At 41.4% G+C, this 22,248-nt stretch overlaps 1 protein-coding gene across 2 annotated transcripts in view; it reads right to left on the minus strand.

Annotated features, from left to right (window-relative positions):
- The window catches only part of UNC13B (unc-13 homolog B), a 204,221-nt gene that overhangs the window by 15,787 nt on the left and 166,186 nt on the right, over positions 1-22,248 (minus strand). For both annotated transcript variants that reach the window (XM_042838404.1, XM_042838403.1), the window contains exons 27-33: positions 20,585-20,681; positions 19,674-19,817; positions 19,466-19,543; positions 18,404-18,481; positions 12,183-12,271; positions 9,222-9,374; positions 7,202-7,325 (exon numbers count right to left, since the gene is read on the minus strand). In XM_042838404.1, the coding sequence (XP_042694338.1) occupies positions 7,202-7,325; positions 9,222-9,374; positions 12,183-12,271; positions 18,404-18,481; positions 19,466-19,543; positions 19,674-19,817; positions 20,585-20,681 (763 nt within the window). The remainder of the gene's footprint in view (positions 1-7,201; positions 7,326-9,221; positions 9,375-12,182; positions 12,272-18,403; positions 18,482-19,465; positions 19,544-19,673; positions 19,818-20,584; positions 20,682-22,248) is intronic.

Here is a 22,248-nt window from a genome sequence, read left to right on the forward strand (position 1 = left end):
AAAAAAACATTATACACAAGATTTGCATACTTTTTCTTTGAGCAAGTCAAACCAGTTCCCAGACAGAACTTTACATAACAACCCCAAGGCCTATCTCAACAATCCTTCTTGTTACTATATTATCGAGTATAAGACCTGGCATTTCTGCAGATGCCAAATCCAGATCTACATCAGAGCATGACACTGTGCTAACTGGTTTACTCTTGCTTCAGCAGCCATACATTTAAATAGGATGCACCCTGTTGCACAGGGCTTCACAGGTTTTAGGGAAGGCAACGTACTGGCTTCACCTCCAGGCACTCCTCTAGAGTTCAAGTCATCTAAATACATGTAGATAAGCACTGGGTAACATCAGTTTAAGCAGTGATATACAATTGATGACAATCTCTCTAGGAAAATGCAGCCCAATCAGTGATGAAAGGGGTTAAGAATGTATCAGGTCAGAAGCAAAACTAGATCTGAACAGTTTCCAGATGAGGCAAACAGAGTATATGTTACAGCATCTCCTTCATATGTCAAAAACTGGCAATGGCTCTTCTTCTCCACTGTGGCTTACTGATATTGTATGACCAATGAAGAAACAAAAAATGATGATAAATCCCAAAGACAGGAAATTTTGCTTTTAGTCACTCACACACTGATAAAATAAAGCTTTGAAATATTTTCCCTGCAATAGTTACAATAGAAATATTTTTCCTTTCCACCATCACAACATTTCTCTGCTGTATAATAAATACCTCTTTTGCCTGGGAACTTAAGCCCAGTATGAAATGAGAAAGACAAAAGCAATCAAACTAATTCTCTAGCCTCCTTCCCAGACATGTTTTACGAGGTTCACTGAAATTCATTTTCTTCCATTTTGATCTCTTTCATTGATCTGCCTTTTTCTAATGAAGTCACAGCTGCCCATTTCTTCATTCAGAATAAAACCCTAGCCTACTGTAACTCAGGCCATTAATTGTGTATCCATCATATTGTGAAACTTTCTTCTCCACTTCAGCCCTCTGTGGCTAGCAGGATTTGGGCTTCCCCATGAAGCTACAGGCTCTTTCCTTCTTTAATGTCATTTTCATCATCTGTCTCAGAAAAGCCTGAGGTATGTCAGGGGAGATCTCTCAGTGACAATCTTTGGCTCTCCTCAGCTTGTAATGAGTTATTAGAGGCTACCATTAAAAGTACATTAAAAGTGGTCTGTCTTGGGACTGGTGCTCTTAATGTCTTTATCGCTGACATCGATGACGAAATTGAGTGCACCCTCAGCAAGTTTGCTGATGACACCAAGCTGAGTGGTGGGGTTGGCACGGTGGAAGGAAGGGATGCCATTCAGAGGGACCTCGACAGGCTGGAAAGGTGGGCCTGGGTGAATTTAATGAGGTTCAACACAGCAAAGAGCAAGGTTTTGCACTTGGGCTGGAGGAATCCCAGGCATCCATACAGACTGGAAGGAGCAGTCCTTGAGAGCAGCCCTGCAGAGAAGGACCTGGGGGTCAACAGGTCCTCAACATGAGCTAGTAGGGTGTGATTACAGCTTGGAAAGCAAGTGTTATCCTGGGCTCCATCAGAAGAGGGGTGGCCAGCAGGGACAGGAGGGTGACTGTCCCTCTTTACTCTGCTCTTGTGAGGCTCCATCTGGAGTACTGTGTCCAGGTCTGGAGCCCCCAGTACAAGAAAGACAGAGAGCTGTTGGAGAGGGTCCAGAGGAGAGCCACACAGATGATCAGGGGCTGCAGCACCTCCCCTACGAAGACAGGCTGAGGGAGCTGGGCTTCTTCAGCCTGGAGAAAAGAAGGCTGCGGGGTGACCTCATTGCAGTCTTTCAGTACCTAAAGGGAGCCTGTGAACAGGAGGGAGTCAACTCTTTGAAAGGGTTGATAACAGCAGGACAAGGGGAAATGGTTTTAAGTTGAGGGAGGGAAGAATTTAGGTTGGATATCAGGGGGAAGTTCTTTACAGAGAGAGTGGTGAGGTGCTGGAACAGCTGCCCAGAGAGGCTGTGGATGCTCCGTCCCTGGAGTTGTTCAAGGCCAGGTTGGATGGGTCCCTGGGCAGCCTGGTCTGGTATTAAATGGGGAGGTTGGTGGCCCTGCCTGTGGCAGGAGGGTTGGAGATTCATGATCCTTGAGGTCCCTTCCAACCCTGGCCATTCTGTGATTCTGTGATACATATAAATGTTATCAGAGGTATCACCTGGGGGCTTCCCAGCTGAATGCCAGAAATAAGATTTCAGGGACAATCAGACACATTGTTGGGTAGCACTTTGTACACAGTTGGATGTTTCTGCTTGGGAAAGCATTCAGAGAATACAAAGCTCATCTCTGGGGTCTGCTGGCTCTCTATGGACCACATTTACCCAAAGGTCTCCAGTAAATGCAGTTCTCCATTCTACAGTCCTTCTTCTCTCTCCTCTGCCATCCTTTCTTATCTCAACAACTTTCACTGTTCACTTAACCACAACTGACGTGAACACTGCTCATCCCATATCCCTGGAATTTAAACTCAGCAAGATGCAAGACCAGAAATATTACATGGCCCTTTGTGCCTGTTTATGCCAACCAGTTTGCCTTCGCAGTTGATGACTTCTTCAGTATTCATTTGATGCCTTTTAACTCAGTGCTCTGTGGAGCAGGAATTAGGATCTGTTGCAAAAATGACTGTTAAAAGTATTTTTTTTTTTCCTTTGGATTGAACTTAAGATCAGCCTCACTGATGTGTTCCCCTGAGCAAAAAACCTTCTTCATATCTGCCAGTGGAAAGATCAGGTATCTTTGTACAGAAGAAAAGCGTGAGCAGCTTACAGCAGTAATAAAGGGAAACTGAGCTCTGCTCTAGGGACACTGGACACCCTCTTCTCTTTACAACAGTCCAGAATTGAATTTCTAAATGAGATGCTTTTTTCTTTAGTTTTGCCACCTTCTGAAATTGCTCAAACTCTGTGATTCCATGACCTGAATTCAGACACCCTATGAAATTGCTCTCACCATAACCCTCACCTGGCCCTCACTGATCATCAGCCTTTTATGTTTGAATAGAAATCAATACAGAGTGAACATTATTGACTTTATAGCTAAACAGAAGCTCTTGGTAACTGATTAAATTCATAACTCTTAAGGGAAAAAGGTGTAGGCAAGGATGGCTAATGCATCCATAAGTGAAAGCTTTTGAAATTAGACAAGGAGCTTAACTTGATGCCAGTACCTTACAGGAATTCTAAAAACAACTCTCAATTTTTTTCTGTATTTCCAACAAGGAAAATAGGACATAACTGCATTCAGAGAGACACAAACAGAGATTTCACTTTGGGACACACCAGATTATCCAAGGGACACAGCTTCAAACAGTGTTTTGGTACCCAGTACTGAATGCTGTCAGACACATCAGCTATTCAGTGAGACTGATCATAAGGCTTTTGGTCTTAAAACCCAAGGTACTGAAGACTGGGGACCAACCAGAAAAACAATTAACAATTGCTTTTTTTTTTTTTTTTTTTTTTACAACCCGGACTTTGAAAAAATGAAGTAGCTCCAAGATACACTAATGTTAACATTTCTTGATCCAGTCTTTCCACTTTTCATTGGATTCTTAATCTTCATATATATATTTCAGCAACATTAACTAGCCTAGGCACGTAGCCTGCCTGCTGCAGGCTTCAAAAGAGGGCAGGTCAGTAACACTGAGCAATACCCAGTGACGCGATACGCTTCAAGGAACAAAGCTGCTCAGATAACTGCTTTGCGGCGCTTCTTGCCCATTTTGCTAATCCTCATCAATCAGTGCCAATCTCTGTCAATGTGTCTGCAAGAAGAAGTTATTTTACTGCCGTGCCGTTTGTCATCAGTGCTGGAGAAGCCTAATGAAAAACTGGACAGCTGCTTTCTCTGCCAAGTGGTATTCTTGTAAACAAGACGCTCAAGAAGTTATTAGTTATTCATGGAAAACATATTGCAAAGTTTTACAGACAGCATTTATTCCAGGTGCAGCTATAGGGAAATAAGGCGACTATGCTTAGATATTGTGTACTTTTGAGAGAAACTGCTCACAACAGGATTGATTCAAATGTCAAGGACAGAAGACGAGGGATAATTAAGACTCCTATGAATTGCTTCTGCTTAGCTTTTGACAAACACAGCTGGAAAGAGGACAGACCTTGGACAGCATCAGTTTTCCAGGTCCCTTCCGCATCATTAATTTTACCTTCCTAAACTTTTTTGGAAATCTGAAACAGGTCCACAGTCTGCAACATGGAGATTTTGAATTTCCTGTTAAAGATCTGTGTTTTTTCCCCCAGTAAAAGCATTTGGAAAGAGATCATCAGCTGATTCAAGCCTAATTGCTAGAAGCCAAAGGAACTGTACTGATTTATATTCCCAGAGACTCCAACTATCACACTTTAGCTCTGCTACTGCTCCATTGACAAAGTTAGGAAACAAAAGCCTACTGTCTTTTGAATTTCAGTCCTTTCTTGGAAAACGTATCATTACTTGGGCTTATTTTCTGAGACACATTAATGCAAGGAAGTTTTATCTGACATTGTACATTCCTTTCTTAAATCTTTTATCTTCTATATTCAGCAACAATGAGACCTGCCCCTTTGTTAGCAGCATTTAAGTTCATTTAAAAAGCTTCACTAACCTATCAGAAATCGGACTTTTTAAGGTGCCACAGCATACTAAACACTGAGGGAATAGGTTTAAAAGAGGAAATGAAGAAGAGGAAATAACATCCTCTAGGTACAAAGGTCTGAATACATGCGCAGGTCACTGACCATCATTTTACTGAAGGCTAAGAAAGCTTTTTCTCCCCACCAAGACAGCCCTGGATTCTTTTGAACCTAGCAAGCACAAAGGAGAGGTTTGATTTAAACTAATACAAGCTTAGAAAGTCTCAGAAAAGCTCTTAAAAAGCTCTACACTCTCCTCCAAGAATCGCTTTGGACTATTCACAGGGAAACCTAAAGAACAGTCAGTTTGGAAGTCATATGTAAAATCTGTCTGCAGCTTAAGGAAAATTTGTTTTTATCCTGCACCATGTATTCATTTAGTGAAGAAAAGTCTGGCGAGTTGGGAAAAGCACAGCAGGAGCGAGCAGTGGAGTGCTACATGAACGGCCGCAATGTGCCGTGTGAAGTAAATAAAGGCAGGCTTTGGAGGAATCATTTGTGTGTGAATTAAGCAACTCCTCATTGACCTGACCAGTCACTGATGAAACTATCGCTTTGTTCCAAGGGAGAGAGAAAGAAATATAACTCTAATCTGTTAATATCCCCAAGAGCTGTGTGCTGAACTTCAAAATCAGGATTCCCAGATAGCTATGTTTGCATATCCACTCACCCAAGACAGAGAGTGTTTAATTAAATGTTGATCTTTACTTAAAACAAGCGAGGCATGAAGTGCTCCGTGAATTACAGGAGATCATGTTGCTACTAATCTCACAACACACCACCAGTCAATACCCAGAGAGGCAGAAGCCAGTCACCTGAAAGTCATTAAGGCACTCAGTCCATCAGTGCCAGGCTACCAAGTGCCCTATCTGCACTGCATCACTCACACAGCTGCATGCTGTCTCATCTGAGCGCCACCCTACAGAAAATCTTTCAAAAGCAGCTCAGAGTGGAAGGGAAAAGATCAGGTTATCTTCCCCATGCTAAACTAATTTACATGGAACAGATAGGACTGGAGAATAGCAGGCACTAAAGCACCTTGCAGTGACCGACTCACGCAAAGTTAGAGATACTGCAGTGTGTAGAGGAGCTTCTACCTGAGAATGCCTTCCGTGACCACTATCAGAAACATATCACATCTCTAGCAAGTTTACAGAAAAGAGAGAAATTAAATATTCCAGAAAAGGGACTCTTTCAACCATGAACATCCTCTCCACTTAAGGTCTGTGGAAGTGTTCTTGGAGGAGCCCGAAACCAGGGGTCTACTGAACATACAGAGGTATCATCAGGACTTTCTCCTGCCGAGGGCTGGGAGGAGAATGAGTTACATTGCTGAGACCCCGTCCCCTCTAAAGACTGCTTCTTAAAGCAGTTCAACAGAAAGAAACAAATTTCATCTTCTTAATCATTTTTTCTTCCTTTCTGGATTGAAAAGAAAAACAGATGATCACTCCTAACCTGAGCTCGGAGCAAACAGTCTTTAGCAAATTTATGCCTCACACTGATTTTGTGCTTAGCAAGGATGACAGCACCGTATCTCGGTGGTTCTGTTTAAACTCATCATCATCGAGGCCAGACGCAACGGTGCTTTCAGAGCAAAACATCCTTACTGCAAGTTGCAGGTTTGCATCATTAATCTACATGCTGCAACCCAAGAAATCCACTCAAATTATTTAGGCAACTGCTAAATAGTGAAAACCACTATTGTTCTATTCACTACTGGGATGAAATAAATTAGCATTAATTAGTCACAGACCACAAGTTCTCTCCAAAACAGATGAAAAGAAGTCCTGGATCATTTCCAGATAATGAGGTTATGGTTCAAACTTTACACTGCCTACAACTGAGTGTCATCTCCAGAGCAGCTGGGTGTGCATGACTGACATTTAATCGACTGCTGTGGTTTCTCAGAATTGGAAAAGAGGTTAATCTTTCATTGCTAAAAAACGTCCCCACATTAATGACACACATTCATTCAGCACGTCCACACAGCTGAACAATTATATAAAAGACCGCTCTGAAGGAAAACTGGACACACTTCCAGTTCCCCAACTTCAGAGATAGAGAAACCATGCCAGCCCATACTGATGTTAAAACACCATGGAAGATGTAATTAAAAAACAATGCTAAATTAACCACTTTTATGCAGAGGAACACCTGATCAATGCATGACAATAATTAGGCCAAGTGTTTACAGGCATTGTTCTAATGCCATGAAGCCAACACTAACTGCCAAATAAGCCCTCTTACACAGTTTTCTCTAAGGGACTACAAATCAATGTGAGTTGATATAATTGGCGACTCCTGTTAGATCATGGATATTGAACTGTTTTTTTGTTTTTTCTTTCTATAGTGTGCTCTGTATCTTGCTAACCCACTATAAATAGAGCTGCTCTCTTACTTTAATAGATGTGTTTTTCCATCCTAGAGCAGTCTCCGTGCAGACAAATTTACCTGGACAGATGACTCATTAGGCAAGGAGCTGAGTTACATGGGGAATGGCAACACTTTCTGCTATGAGTCAGGAAGGAGAAAATGCTTTACCGTATGGTCTGTAAGAGGAGGCAGCACAATCAGCTTCTCCATGGTATTCATTACCACCCTCCAGAGCTCTTTCAGCACCCGTTTTAGCACTGTCTTTTCACACACAGTTGCAAACAGTGTCAGGCTGCGGGGAGAGAGCAAGAAATGAGTAAATTCAAAATGCAATTTCCAAGGAATAAGGAGATGTGTATGGGAGAACCAGTGTCCCACCCAATGCAGTTTTTCATAACAATTGCTCTAGAGGTAAATTAAAAAAAATCTTCCTTTTTCATAAAGTACAGTATGCCTTCGTTCTTGGAGCTCTAGGGCTAAAGCCATTGGGATTACTGACATCTTTGATCTTAGCAATTTCTGTTTATGGACCTGCAGATTATGCAGGATATCACTAAATTGTTACTTGGAATACTCTCATCCATAACAGGCACAACCAAGCTGATTCCTCTTAAGGAACTTCCTGCTGTGTGGGGCTTACAGAGTAAAAAGGAAAAAAAACATACAAATATGGAATAATGGGTTTATATCTTCATGGTTCATTATTACGATCCTTACTGAATAACCGAATGAATACTGCCCATACTATTATGCATACTGTTACTGCAGAAGTTTCTGCCTTTGATAGCAGTTGAAGTCCTTAAATGAAAACCACCTCAGAGCAATGACAGGACTAATCTAAATATTGTTGCAACTGGATTCATTAGCAATCACCTACCACGTGCTTATTATCTTTCATATAAAGCAGAATGCTTTATCTCTCTGTGGATTCCTCCTTTACTACTGTGCAGGCTACCAAAAAGGCCAAGAAACATAAGATTTTCTTTGAAGCCCAACAATCACTTCCAATGGCATTTTGTAACCACACTGGGAGAGCTATAAAGGAGGAACTCTGCAGCCACTAACAGTGCACAGATGGTAGCCAGCTCTTCTACAGAATGTAACATAGATTTCCTATTTTACCCACAGCCAATTTGTAAACGAGTGAAACCGAATAGGAACAAGATTGATGTGGGTAGGATGCTGGAGGCAACAAAAATGATTTTCCTTCTACAGAACAGGGAAGAATATACTCCAGGCTTAGACTATGACTTGTGCCATGGTTATATGAAAAGTTTGTAGCACCCTAAGCTTCCTCTGATTCAAAGGAAGGCATCTTCTGAGGATCAGTGAAGGCATACAGGGAAAATGCTCAAAAGAGAGGGCTCCTAGATAAATGCTTGCTGCAAAGGGTCACTTACCACATGGTAACAAAAAAAGAAAAGAAAAAAAGATGAGATGATGAATTAAAAAAACAACAAACTTATTATTTTAAACGTGTAGGTTTTCATTTCTCTCACAGCATTTGATAGGAAAATATCAGGCCACACCTTTCAAAATAAAGAACTGCTGTACAACAACAGGAAGTTTAACTTCATACTAAGAGAAAGAATATCCTTTGGTGGACTGAGAGCTGTTAAGAATTATGTGCAGATAGCAACAGAAAGTCCCTGAACAACTGAATAATGTTGCATTGTGTTAATGGCAACAGTTAATTAAAGCAATGGATCTACAGTTCATCTGAGTCAAGCTTGATCTGCAGAAAGCTTGTGTACATCACCTAGCTCAGAAGTGTATTTTATAGTCAGAACAGCACTGGCTATTGAATAACAGGCTGTGTATATATCCAGTAAGCATTGCAGCATGCTTGCTAATTGGCTTTAGAGTAGTTTGTATAGGAGATACATGTAGAGTTTACGGTGTGCACCAGTCTTTTCCACTACCTGATCAGCAGTGCATTTTGCTGATTGCTATAACTGCCAGAGGCAAAAAGGGAAATGAGGGTGAGATATGGCACTGAATGTAGATTGAAGAGATTATCCATGGCATGAGAAAAAGACAGATATGGGAAGAAAAACCATTAATCTTTCCTGAGAATTCACAGGCTGGACAACTCAAGAGCAGCTCAAGAACGTGGAGCTATTCTTCCTTCCCCCACCGCATTCCCAATCTGATGTAATGTATGTGTAGCATGTATCTGAGCACTCACTTTCCATCCAGGAAATCCATTAATGGCCTCAGGACATTATCTGCATCTTGTGCAACCGTGTTTCTGGCATTTGCAGGAACATTTCCTGTCCCTTTCACTTGACAGAGGATATCAGACATCTGCTTGACACATTCATCAATACGAGCCTGAAAGCTGGGCAGGTAAGAGAAGCAAAACCAAGATTATCAATAGCAGATCTTGCCACTGGTACATAAAGGAAAATATTGCAAGTCTATAAACTAGGCACTCAGTTATACACTCTTCCTCCCTGAGATCTGCTCTTTATTTACTTACTAATATCTGTTGCCAAGAGGCATGCTATCCAGTTCCTCATGACCCATCCAAAGTCTTGAAGATCACAGAGACAGCCTGAAAGCAGGTACTGATGGAAACCAGTCCACTGCCATACAGGCTGTGTTATACCAAAATGTCAAACTGGGATGTGGGGCTCAGTTGCACAATGAGCACGCTGTGCTCATCGACATGCAAGAGGCATACATAAAGCACAGCTACCCTTCTATCTTTTACTGCACAGAAGAGGTTCAAAATGAAATAATACAGTGGTTAAATATGATGAAAAGCACAACAGAACCATCAACATATCCACTCAGAGAATAAAAGGAAATACTATGACATTTTAAAGAACAATTTCTAACCACAGACATGACATTTAGTTATCCACTAAAGGCACAGAAGCTTGCATCAAGGAGGAGAAACCAGTGCTAGTAGCTCAGGCAAAGATTTAAGAGCAGAAACACCTGCTTTATGTAAGTGGCACGAACTCTTGTGTGACTCATTAGGGCACCCATGTATTGGGTCCCAGCATAAAACTCCCTCTGCCATGTGGCTCTAACCTTCCTTCCCAGCCCATCACCTCTTCCTTTTCCTGCAGTGCCACTCTCCAGTCTTGTGGCATTTCTGCTTCACTTCCAACCTTCATCTCCCTGGAGCAATTCCAGACTGATGGCGTGTTCTCCGCATGCAGCCTCCCCTTCCATCTTCCCTTCTCTAACAGACAGGAGCTTGCAGCAACCAGTTGTGGCTACAACAGCTTAACCAGAAGAGTAAGCCACATCAAATACAACAGTACCAACAATCCCCTGTACTGCTGGCAGCCCTTATTCTGTTGCAGGGTAATCTCATACCACAGTTCTTCCAAACAGCACACTGGCTGTGAAACCCTTGCTTGAAGACACTGCAAGCCCCCTGCCAGGGAATTAAAAAATAAATGATTTTTTTCAAAAGTAAAAGTTAATGCAGGGCAAAATTATCACCAATTACAAAAAATGGTGAAACAGTTACTGTGGCAACGGTTTACCCGAAGCTCTTGCACACATACAGGTTGACAGGAGCCCTTGGCAGCAGTCAGTTAAACCAGCCTGACCTCTGCAGTCAGACAGGGCCCTCTGCTCCCCCACTCCCGCAGGAATTCCTTTCCTCACTCCTGTCACTTCCAAGAACAAAACAGCAGCTAGCCTTGCATGAAGCATGAGCCCTTTCAAGTTTCCCCTTCTCTGTTGAAATCCTTTAAAGCACAAAATGCTTCTGTTTGTAGACATAGCCCTCTCTCAGCACAGAGGTGGCAAGGTGCTCCAGATACATGCTGCTTTCCCAGCAGGTGCAAATTAGCGCACGCAGATGAAGCACGGTAAGATCTTCAGTGTCAGGTTGCACAGCGTTGTAGGAGCAGATGTTTACAGCTAGGTATAGAATATCGTGCATATCTGTCTTACCTCCCACATTTACATCAGAAGCTTCTGCTTACGTAGTGCACTGCAGCTTCACTTTTCATTCCCTATTACTGCTATGGAACAAGTGAAGCATCTGAGCTGTGTGACTGGTTAATCTCTTGCTGGCACATCTCTCAAACTCTCCATGGTATGTATGCTGATGCTGAATAATCTCTTTAAATCATATTTGCAAATGTCAAGATGGTACCCTAATTGTCTTGTAGCAGTGACACCATGGAGACAGGTTTCAGATACTAAAACTCAAGCCCTAATTAAGATTTCTCACTCATCCTCCACCTAATTATGAATCTTATCGATTCAACTCAGTTACTACTCAGATCTCTCCATTTCTTGCTATACCATCCATTACTGGCAATGGGAACTCCCCATTAGCTCTGTCTGCTCAAATCCAGATAAAGGCTGACAAATCCTACCACGATTTTTGGTCCTAAGTACTGCAAATCTGTAGCCTGTAAAAAGCCAGCTTGGTACAATTTGCCTTATTTCCCTTACCCAAGTTTCTGCTATTGACTGTATGTGCCTGTATTAATCTTGTTATACAGCACAACATGAAATTAATGGGGTTTATCAGGAGAAATGGTTGCTTTTGAAGATCAGTTGGGAAACCTGTAATTCTAGATTTAGTTTAACTGACATTTTTATGGCCCACTCCAAAATTTATATTATAAATTCAAGCACATTTTCATCCTCAGGTAAAATGCATCATGATTTGAAGTAAAATTTAATTGCCATCTATTACTCCAGTAGTTCACTGAAACACTGCAACGAGTCAGTCTCAAATTCTAAACCTTTTCCCTTTGTATTCAATACTCATTTAACAATCAGAAATCAGTGAGCTGTTTCATGCATGTAGAGCAGAACATTTAAACAAGAATGCTCTTCATAAATGCTAAGTTGAAAACAGCTTTCCAAGCAATAAAAGAGCAGACAATTCTGTTACTGACAAGCACCGCTTACAGAAAAAAAATTCTCTGTGTAATTCAAATACATTTTACAGTTGAGAGATCTCTGTTTCTTAGCATAGGAATACAGAAAAGAGGGACTTACAAAGATATTCCTCACTCTCTTATGCGGTCTCAGTATTTAAAACCATGAATTTATGGGAAAAATACAATGTGGTCAACATAAATTTTTCTCTTCTTTATCTGACTGAGATTAGAGAAGGATCAAGAAAGGAGCGCTTCATGAGCAGGGACCTTGTTATACTCACCTGTTACCAAACACTGCACTCAGTTCATCCAAAACGTTGTTCAGCTTCACCTGGAGCTCTTTGAGATGGTCGCTTGCTTCTGCATCCAGCTGTGCATGAAAGAAGGGCACATAGCTTGAGCCCAGAGGGCAGTCTGTTCTCCTTTACACTGCTCTTGTTCCCTACTGAGATCACCCTTAACAAGCAGGTAAACCACCAACACTGGATTTTACCAGCTGGGATCCTTTCCTCCACTGCCTCCTGCTCTTAAAGAAGCCACAAAATCATCAACAGATACTTGTCCAACCAAACAGCAGCAAGGGCTGTCTCTGGCGCCAGCATTCTCATAATCCTCTTCCTGATATTCATAGAGTTAAGAAAGTGAATCTGCATTCCCCATGGCCAACAGAGCAAGCAGGCTGAGAAATCGGCAAGTACTGATTTATGGCCTCAAGCTGCACCAGGGGAGGTTTAGGTTGGATATGAGGAAAAACAGAAAGGGTTGTTAAGCACTGGAATAGGCTCCCTGGGGATGTGGTTGAGTCACCATCCATGGATATGTTTAAAAGCTATTTGGATGTGGTGCTCAGGGACATAATTTTAGCGGGGGGGGTTGTTAGGGTACTATGGTTAGGTTGTTGTTGGACTCGATGATCTTTAGTGTCTTTTCCAACCTGATCAATTCTATGATTCTATGATTCTACTGCATGTTACCTTGGGTTCATGGGTCATTTAGTCATTGTAAGTCTAGACTGGATGCTATTTACTTGAGTAATTCTCCATGTAGCCTTGAAAGATGCTATTTCACCTTCCGCCCTGCTGTCAGTATTCAAGCTTAAAACTAAACCAGCCACTGCTCCCAGATGATTGGACGCAGCTATTCTGAAAATCCACAGTATCACAGCAATAATAGTTGCACACTTAACAGTTTTTGAGCACAAGCAGCTCCACTTTCACAAAGATCTGGACAACTTTTTCACTGCAACTAATCAGAAGGGACTCGACCAAAAAAACATGTAGAAGCACCCCAAGCACTAAATGGATGCTGCATACGCTGTAAGGAAAGCGTGCTGCTTTATAACCAGCCCAATGCCATCTGTTTTTCCATTTAGCAGTGCCCTGTACTCCAGCTGTAGTCACCCCTCCAGCCTTGAAACACCAATTCTGACCAATCCACCTGTGTGTGCACGTAACACCCCATGATGAATGATTTGAGACCATTTGCTTTGAAAAAGTGATTTGTAAAACAGATTTTCTCTACTTACTGTAGAGGAAAAACTTTCCAGAAATGTTTGCATTCATTCCTACCTCTAAAGCAGATTATCTGTTTACCAATGTAATGGGCTAGATGCCGGTACAGTGGCTAAAAATCAGTTCAGATTTTTACATTACGTTCACATATGCAGGACTTGAACATGACAGGAACTCACACTATTATACACAGTGCTGATGCACTCTTTGTATTTCTCAGCTTCTGTTAGGGAAAGACAAGCCTTAGGGGACACAGAATCTGATCTGTTCATTTTCCTTTGGAAGGTGGCGTGGAAAACTATCAGATGCTTAAAACTGTGCAATGAAACTTGTGGATCAGAGTTCTGAAGAACAGAGAAAAACAAGCAAAAGATTGCTTGGGCCTTAGAACTTTAGGTGCTAGCCATGATTATTTTTCTTTTTTGAAGTGAATTTGTATCCCTATGATTTTTAGAGCTCCCTCATTACAAAGGCAAACTAAAGATAACATAATGCCAATCAGTTATTCCAGCCAAACTTGTGGATAACAAAACAAAACCAGCATCTATTGGTGATGCAATCTGTGACTTGTTTTACCAAACGTGACCTGGACTCAGCAATTTAACAATCTTCAAGCTTCTTCTTGCTATCATATTTCTTGATTGCAATCTGGTTTTCTTCGGGGCAGAAGAAAGGTTAAGTTCTACATCTTGGACTGCAAAAAGAGAGAGCTGAAGCAATGCTTTGCCAAGGGGACAACACCCATCATCTGCGATGACAAATGGCCTCTCCTCCAGACTAACAGCCCACAGCTTTCTGGGTGCAACTGGTAAGACAGTTTGCCAAATTTACCTTTCAGGCACCCAACCTTACCCTTGTGAAGCAAAGTCCTGATAGACATTCTGGTTCAGCAGTCACCAAGGGTGCTGTCATTCTAGAATGCCTGTTTGTTCCAAACAATTGCCACTACAAAAGGAGAAAGAATCTATACTGCATGTTATTGTTTGCTAATCCATAGGTATTAACATGATTTGGCTTGAAATTAAACATCAGAGAATTAACTGAGTGATTTAAGTCCATTAGAAAGGGGCAAGTAGATTTCACATATTAAATGACGTATCAGTCACAGAGTCCCAGTAGCACACGGTGTAACTGCAAATTTTGCCAATATGGAGAAGCAGTGATAGCAGCGTTCAAATAGAACAGTCTCCATTCTGCTGTTCAGCCAATGAATTCTAACTATATCAGCTACCACTGATAGTAGGAAATTCCACTTGGACTGCATGATAAATCTGGCAGGTAGCATGAAGCAGTATTATGCAGTTGGGTCACTACATCACTACGTCATGACCAGATCATTTCTATTGGAAGCTATCACTCAGCAGGCTTACTATATCCATTCTGTGGGTGTACTGGAGATGATTCAGAGGAAGAAAGCTAACAAAAAGTTCTCTGCTCAAAACATATGAGAGTACCAACGCCAAGGCGGCTTCTGATCCCTAAGCAAATGCTCCAGGTCTGTTAGAAATAAAGGCTGCCATTTGCATGGCTGTACGTTGAAGTTGAATGTGTGTTATGGAAGGGTGAGGTGCAAGCAAAACAGGGAGGCATTAACTCTGTATCTACATTTCTAAGTAAAAAGCAGAATCTCTTCATTTTCTGTGACTATTTGAGAGAACCTGGGCTTCAAAGTCTCATCTGAGCACATTCAAAGCTGGAACCTTCAAGGTATCTGCTTATTTGGTAAGTGATATTTACACTGTTAAGAACTTCATTTAAAGTTGATCTTTTATGGATGAAACTGAAACCACAAGATTTGTTCTGATGTGCTTCCAAATTCTCCATGAGATGCCACTCATTCTTGCTTGGTTTCTGCACACAGTGATGAAGCATGAGCAGCCAGAATTGGAAGGGTGTTTTGCAGTTGGAGAAACACAATTTTCTCTTTCCAGAATGCAGTGGATGTTAATCAATTCACTTAAAGAATTCACTTAAAGTGGATGTTAATCAATTCACTTAAAGAAACATCTTAAAGCAGGAGAGCCTGTCATATCATTTGGTCTGATGAATCAGCAAGCAGAGAATCTTGCTCTGAACTCCTACTTTAGGCTTACACAGGTTGTACGGTTTGTCTGGCTCCAGTTTAAGGTCACTGACTGCTGTTCTGCCTCCCCAGCTAACAAGTGGGAGCTCTTCTCTGCAGAGGTAACTGGGCGCAAGTTCATGCTGGACATCCCTAAAGGGATTTTCTGCACTGAACTTTCAAGCATCTCTCCTCTTTCCTACAGAGTTCAAGAGTAAGAAGCCTGGTGAGCTGCATGCAAGCAAGATTTTCAACAGTAGAGAGGCCTTAGTTATGGCACGTGGGAGGGTAAAGAGGAGCAACCAGGAGGTGCCATAAATCCTTTGAGAACTTTCCTATAAAACCTTGGCTATTTCTAAGTTCTCCTCTAATTCATGATTCAGGTAGGCAACTTAGGACTTAAAATGTGGAATAACACTGGCTAAGCATTAAGAAGAGAGTTTCCCAGAGCATTAATTGTACAGCTTAACTTGTAACTGAAAATTAAAATTGCATGATGATAATCTGCTGCTTCTTGGTAGCTAATGCTCTGCGTTCCCTAGGCAGTGCTCATCTCCAATATTCACTCTGTACACTTGACTTCAAGGGGAAAAGTGCAGAAATGTTTTAAGCTAGGTTTTCACAGCATGCATAGACCCAGCAGTGGGGAAAACATAAGAAGCTTTTAATTTCAGTGCTTATGAGTTCATAATTTAGAAAAAAAACGAAGGAAATAATGGGCTATAGAAAGCAGTTTCTCACAAACAAAATGAGAATAGCTTATTGTAGTATCACAGTGTACAGACACAAGCCTCTAGGAAAGCTGCAGTGGTGGTTAGAAAATGCAGGTCACATCAGGTTTCAGTAGGTAATGTATGAAGAAATAAATGGGGCCAAGATCAAGAAACACTAGCAAAGAACCTATACAGCCCATTTTAACAAAGAACAATCCAGTTTCAAATTTTATTTATGTACAATTATGTACAGTTTCTGCCCAGCACTCATTTGCAATTCCACTGCCTATTATGCTTTTTATGCAAACTGTAACTCCATATATTCTGCCTTTCCGAAATCTGCATCAAGAATGTATGGAATGCCTCTGAGCCACACTGAAGCTGTTCTGATCCTGCGAGATCAACAGATCTCAGATAGGAAATAAAATATTAATGATGAATGCTAAAAGTAATCTAAAATACTTTTTCCTATGAACTGAAAATGTATGCGTGTGTTCCTTGGGATCTCAAGCAGAGACAAAGAGAGACATTCTGCAGAGAGGTCTCTGATGCACTGATGTCCTGAACTTCCCAACTAGTAATGTTCCAGGATCACACGATGTCACATATGAAACCAAGAGACAATTGTTTGCAGTTTTTTACCTTCTGAGTAGTACAGGTTGGGAAAGAATATGAGAAGTGAGGACAAAAAAAATATTCCCCACATGCAGAAAAAAAAAAAAAAAGAATAGGAAGGCACTGTATTCAGGACTCAAATTCCATGAGATAGTACCAAGTAAGCACTTCCCTTTCATGTTATGCCATTACACTGCATGGTGCCTACAGGTGAGCCCTGAAGCAAGAAAATGACAGCATGCTTGTCGACATGCTATGTTTCCAAAGCAGGTGTCTCACCAGTTGACACTGGTCAATCTGCATCAGAAAAAGGACTACTCCAACTGCAGATCTGTTTACTCCCTCAAAACAAAGATCTAGCAGATTTCAACTCAAGAAGCAAAGCACTGCTTAGTCACCACGAGGAAAATCCCTAAGGAAAGCAAACAACTCAGGCACCTAGCACAGCACAAGATGCTTCTGGTAATCAGTGGCAGCCTAATGAAGTGGAAAGCAGCATTTGAAAGGAGAAGAAAAAAGGCCACTTCCAAAAAACAGCTCCCTAGCATGTTTGTCAGTTTTTATCCTACATGTTTTATCACTCACAGTTGGAGTTCCTCTCCATTTTTTTCATTCAATTCCATTATTTTTTCCTGAAGAAAAAAGTGTTTAGTTACCATTGTTATTGCAATGAGGAGCATATATGATTTTATTTCTTGATGTAGAGGTAAGAAATTAAGATTGTTGAGATCACATGTGAAAGAATAAAAGCAGTTTCCCTTGCACCATGGGGTAGATCTTTTTACTGAGATTTTTGCAACTTCTTAGAATTCTGCCACTAAACACCAGAAAGATTTGAAACAGCATGCAAGCAAAAACTGAGCTGCCCATCAGCAAAGTGAACTTTCCTCTTGGCATACAGCTCACAGCACAATTCTACCACAACACAACCAAAGAAAATGCACTTAGGCTTTGAAAACTATTTTTTCCTAACATCAGAATCAGCAGCCTTTTCTTCAGCTTCCTGAGTCTTGAAAAGCAATGAAAAAGAAAAGAAAACAAAACAAAACACACTGATTACATCATAGCAGAAACAGTGATTCAGAAGAGAAAAGTCTTATTTCTGTACAAATGGCTGTACAAGAACAAAGAACAAAAACTAAGAAAGGTATTTACATTCATGGAGCAATCTGAGTATCCTATCAGTTCAGAACTCATAGATTTGTTTGTCTGCATACATTAGATATTGGACATTTAATGCCAGAGGTACCATTCCACATTTATATGCCATGTGAAAGGACTTGATGTCTACAGTTCTCAGACATATCTGTCTTTGTTGTGAAACCACCAGCCATGCCCACATTTAGCCCATATAAGCACAGTATATACCCTGTTCTTTCCTCCTCCGTGCTGCTCTGTGCCCTGAAACATTTGCTCCTACATCTTACAAAAGATATAGAAGAAGAGTCCTCAGGCAGGCTGTCCCCCTCATACTTGCTACAGTGCCAGGTGTCACAGGGCTCTCCTTATGACTACAGCCTGCAGGTACAGTATGATGCAAATAACCTGTTAACTAGCAGCACAGTAAGAATGAGTAATGCTCAGTCTCTTAGCACTCTTACCTCTTTACCACCCATTGCTTCAAACATCTTCTCTAGCTGCACTCTCAGCTGCTGGATGTTATTCATCAGGATGCAGGGCTGGTGGGACAAAAGCAGGTGTCTGTCATGGCTCAGGGTGCCAATATATTTTCAACAATGGTACAGTTTGTGCCTTAGCACCCTCCCTCAGGTGCCACCGAATCTCAGATTCTCACAGTGAAATAATAGGGAAAGCAGAAAAATTTTCAGCATTCAATCCTAAAAAAAAATAAAGCCCTATTTTCTGTAGTTTGAAATGAGATGGTCAGTTCCAGAAACTCCAGATCAAAGAGTTCTTCACCTTTGTATTTTCCCTCTTAGCTTTATCACAGACAGAACAAGCTGATAAAAAATCCCTGTCAGGAAAAAGTTTGACTCCCTCCACTGCTCCTGCCAAGCTCTACTAGAGTCCAAACTGTATTGCTTTCAGCCTCTTAATGCTGCACTGTACTATCTTGAATGGTGTAAATCCCAAAAGGGGAACTGTCAGCCAGAGCAACTTTGAAGCTTAGCTGGGTTCTGCCAATACAAGTCTGAGAGCAACACTCAAGGGAGCCTTAGCAATAGCCCTGTCCTCTGCAGTTACATTCCCTAGTGCCTGTGTGTGAGGTAGAAATCACACCATGGGACAGGTCCAGGGTTGACAAGTACTTGCTTATTCTTTGTTGCTTGTTTGTTTGATTTAATATTCTGAATTATACTTAATTTCAGATTGCACAGCAAGATACTTGTATGAATGCAACAGTAAACCATAAGTGCTGCTCTGTACCAAATCTGGGGAGCGACTTGTTCCATTTCCCCCCTTTCCTTTTTTTTATCACCTCTGTGATGTATGGCTCAGATAGGAAGAGTAGTAATTAAAGTGACTCTGCAGATCGCCTTCACCTTACTCTACTTTAAAGCCAAGCCAGAACTCAATCCACAAATGTTTAGGATAAAAGCAATGCTACACTGTCAATGAGGTCAAGTACCCAGTATGAATCTTTTTTCATCAGAACAATTATGTGATTCCAGTAAGTGGAAGTGAAATCCAGCATGACTCACCAGTTTCTCCTTGGAACAGTAGGACTGGAAGCTCTTGGAGAGGATGTCAGCATACTGCATCAGCACTTTCCCAATAGTCTGTGAAGACAAGGTGTGCATGCTCCTCTAAGCAACACAAGGGATCTCCAGGAAATAAAATCAAAACCCAAGACAATACGGTTTTGCATCCACTAAGGGTAGACAAACATCTGGATGTTGAGGGTATTACCTTAGCAAACCTCCTATTATAATGAGCAACAATGACAGGGTCTGGGCACTCCAACTTCTTAATGATCTCAAAGCTCTGGTTTAGTTGGGTGAAGACATCCACCACTGAGCAAGAGAATAGAGCGTGCTCAGATGTTTGCTGGAACTAAAGCAGAAATACAAAGAGTCACTCTCAAATGGAAAGATCCAAAAGACACCAAATTCATGTGAGTCTCTGTCATCTGCAGTACTGGAGGCAAGACAACTATACCAAAAATCACCAATCCCTCAGAATTAGTCAAAAGTTCTTGAAAAGGCCTAGAGAAGCAAAACAGACAACTCTGTTAGGGCCATAGTTCACTGTCATTCATCAACTATGACAAGATAAGCATTAGGAAACATAGTATGATGCAGAGATGCACAGCTTGCCTGTCAGTTAACAAGGAAAGTAAAAGAAAACAGAGTTCTTTTTACATTTTCTTAAGATATAAAGGGAATATCTATATTAGCATCACGGTCCACATCACCAAGAGTCACTAAAACTGGATTGTTCTTGTTCTCCATTGGGAATACTTGGCAAACTAAGATTCTCTGCCTGTGGATTAAGGTTACATTCTCACTGCATGACTAAGCACATGCAGTGTGCCTTTTGTTTCAATTATGTATCTCACAAATACAAAGAGAAGAGAGAACACCAATCCACTGGTTGACAGATTAACCAGAAAAGAACAAAACACAAATGAATGAAACGCATCTTGCTATTAAACAACATCTTATATAGAAAAGTCCTACAAACAACAAGTTTCCCCAGTAGTTCAGCATGCAAAAAGGGCTGCATCGTCCATTTGCATAATAACTGAATTTACAGTGTTATTTGGTTCTGGGCACTTGAGTATGCAGCACTGAATCCTTCACACAGAGCAACCTACATACCCCATCTTTCTTATCTCTCTCCAGAGCACCATGCAGGAACTCTAAGGAAACATCCTCATTTTCATCCAGCCACTGCATCACAAACTGCTCAAACCACCTGCAGGAGAAACAGGAGAGACAGTAAGCTACAGCAAGAAACAGAGCATTCCAACCCAACTTCACACGAGGGACATGACTTTCCCTGCAGCATTCAGTAAGTGTTTAAATGAACTAAATGCCCTCAGAATAGTACTTTCCCTTCCTTGCTTTCCTAGCTTACTGACAGACAGAGGTGTCTTTTCAGCAAGCATTGTGAAAGCTTGCTGCTGTTAGTTTTCTGAATATTGTTGTGTGCATGTACCATTAAAGTTCCTGAAAACACTCCTATTTCTACAAACTACCTGGACCAGACCCGCAGAAGACAGTCCAGCCTCTGTAGACTGTTGTTCCTCCCTATATTTCTTTTTTTCTTTTTCATCATTCTCCCTATTTTTCTTCTTCCTTGGTACCCTTCCTCTTGAGGAACTTCTTCAACTTGTTATCCTCTCAGAACACTTTTATTGCATTTTATTCTCCTTTCACCCATATGCCAGACAGTACATGGAAGATGTCTGTACCCACAACCCGTGTGTGGCAACAAGGAAACACACCATCCTACTGCCCATTTGGGGCCTGCCATCCTTCACACAAGAGACACAAATGAGTACAGGTGGAAGAAAAGCCCTCTCTCCAGGGCCCTTCCACCCCTTTATCTGCAGATACAAATATATTTCTTGACTGCCATGAGGGAAAATCAAGGCTAGAAATATTCTTCTCCACGCCTTCTCTAGAATATCTTCCTGTTTTTTGGCCTGCTAATGGCCCTGTGAAGATACTTCAGAGTACCTCTAAGTGTAGAAGGCTTGCAGGAAGCTAGCCAGCCCTATTAGCAGGTTTTTATTGTTTTTTCTCTACAGATGAACAAACCGGTTCATACAGAAGCACTGACATCCTTGGATGCAGGGATGACAGCCTTGGAGCAGGGATGAGTCCCTGAGACAGGCAGCTCTTCAAGTAGGGCAATAATGTTTGTCTCTACCTTCTCCTCACTTGGAAATGTAAGCTAAATGTTGGACCACAGTCCAGGAATCTACTGAAACTGCTGAATCTTGGAGAGAAGCTTTACACTTTAAAGCTTTTTTGTGTAAAGCTTTACACAAGCTTTTACTTCTTGGGGAGAACTGGCATCTGGAATTACAAATTCCACTAATAAGAGACTTATACACAATCTTGGTTAAAATACTGTCAACTGAGAAGGTGCAAAGGGGTTTTAGCGTTCATCATCAATCTGTTCTCTGCTCTGTGGGACATATCCATATAGTTCAAGGGGAAGGATTTTTCTTGCTTGTGTTTCAGCAATACAGCACTTAAGGCTTTGCTTAAACGTTTGTCTAGGGCAGATAGTGTGCAACTGCCAACTCACTGCAACGGAAGCAAATCTTAATTTCCAGTATTAGTAAACAGTATTCACAAAACAGGGAAAAAGTGCCCATATATGATTTCAGTCCATACAAAAAATTGCAACATGAGCTTCACAGAGCACAACCTCCTCGAAACAAGCTGCTGTTTTCATACAGATTGTGCTAATTATGGGCCGAGTTTGCAAAGAACATGAAAGCATGTGCCAGACATGAGAGAGAGATCAA

Source organism: Centrocercus urophasianus, unplaced genomic scaffold (genome assembly GCF_019232065.1).
Source record: "Centrocercus urophasianus isolate 14NV4802_14NV808 unplaced genomic scaffold, USGS_Curo_1.0 seq_8, whole genome shotgun sequence".
NCBI lineage: Eukaryota > Metazoa > Chordata > Aves > Galliformes > Phasianidae > Centrocercus > Centrocercus urophasianus.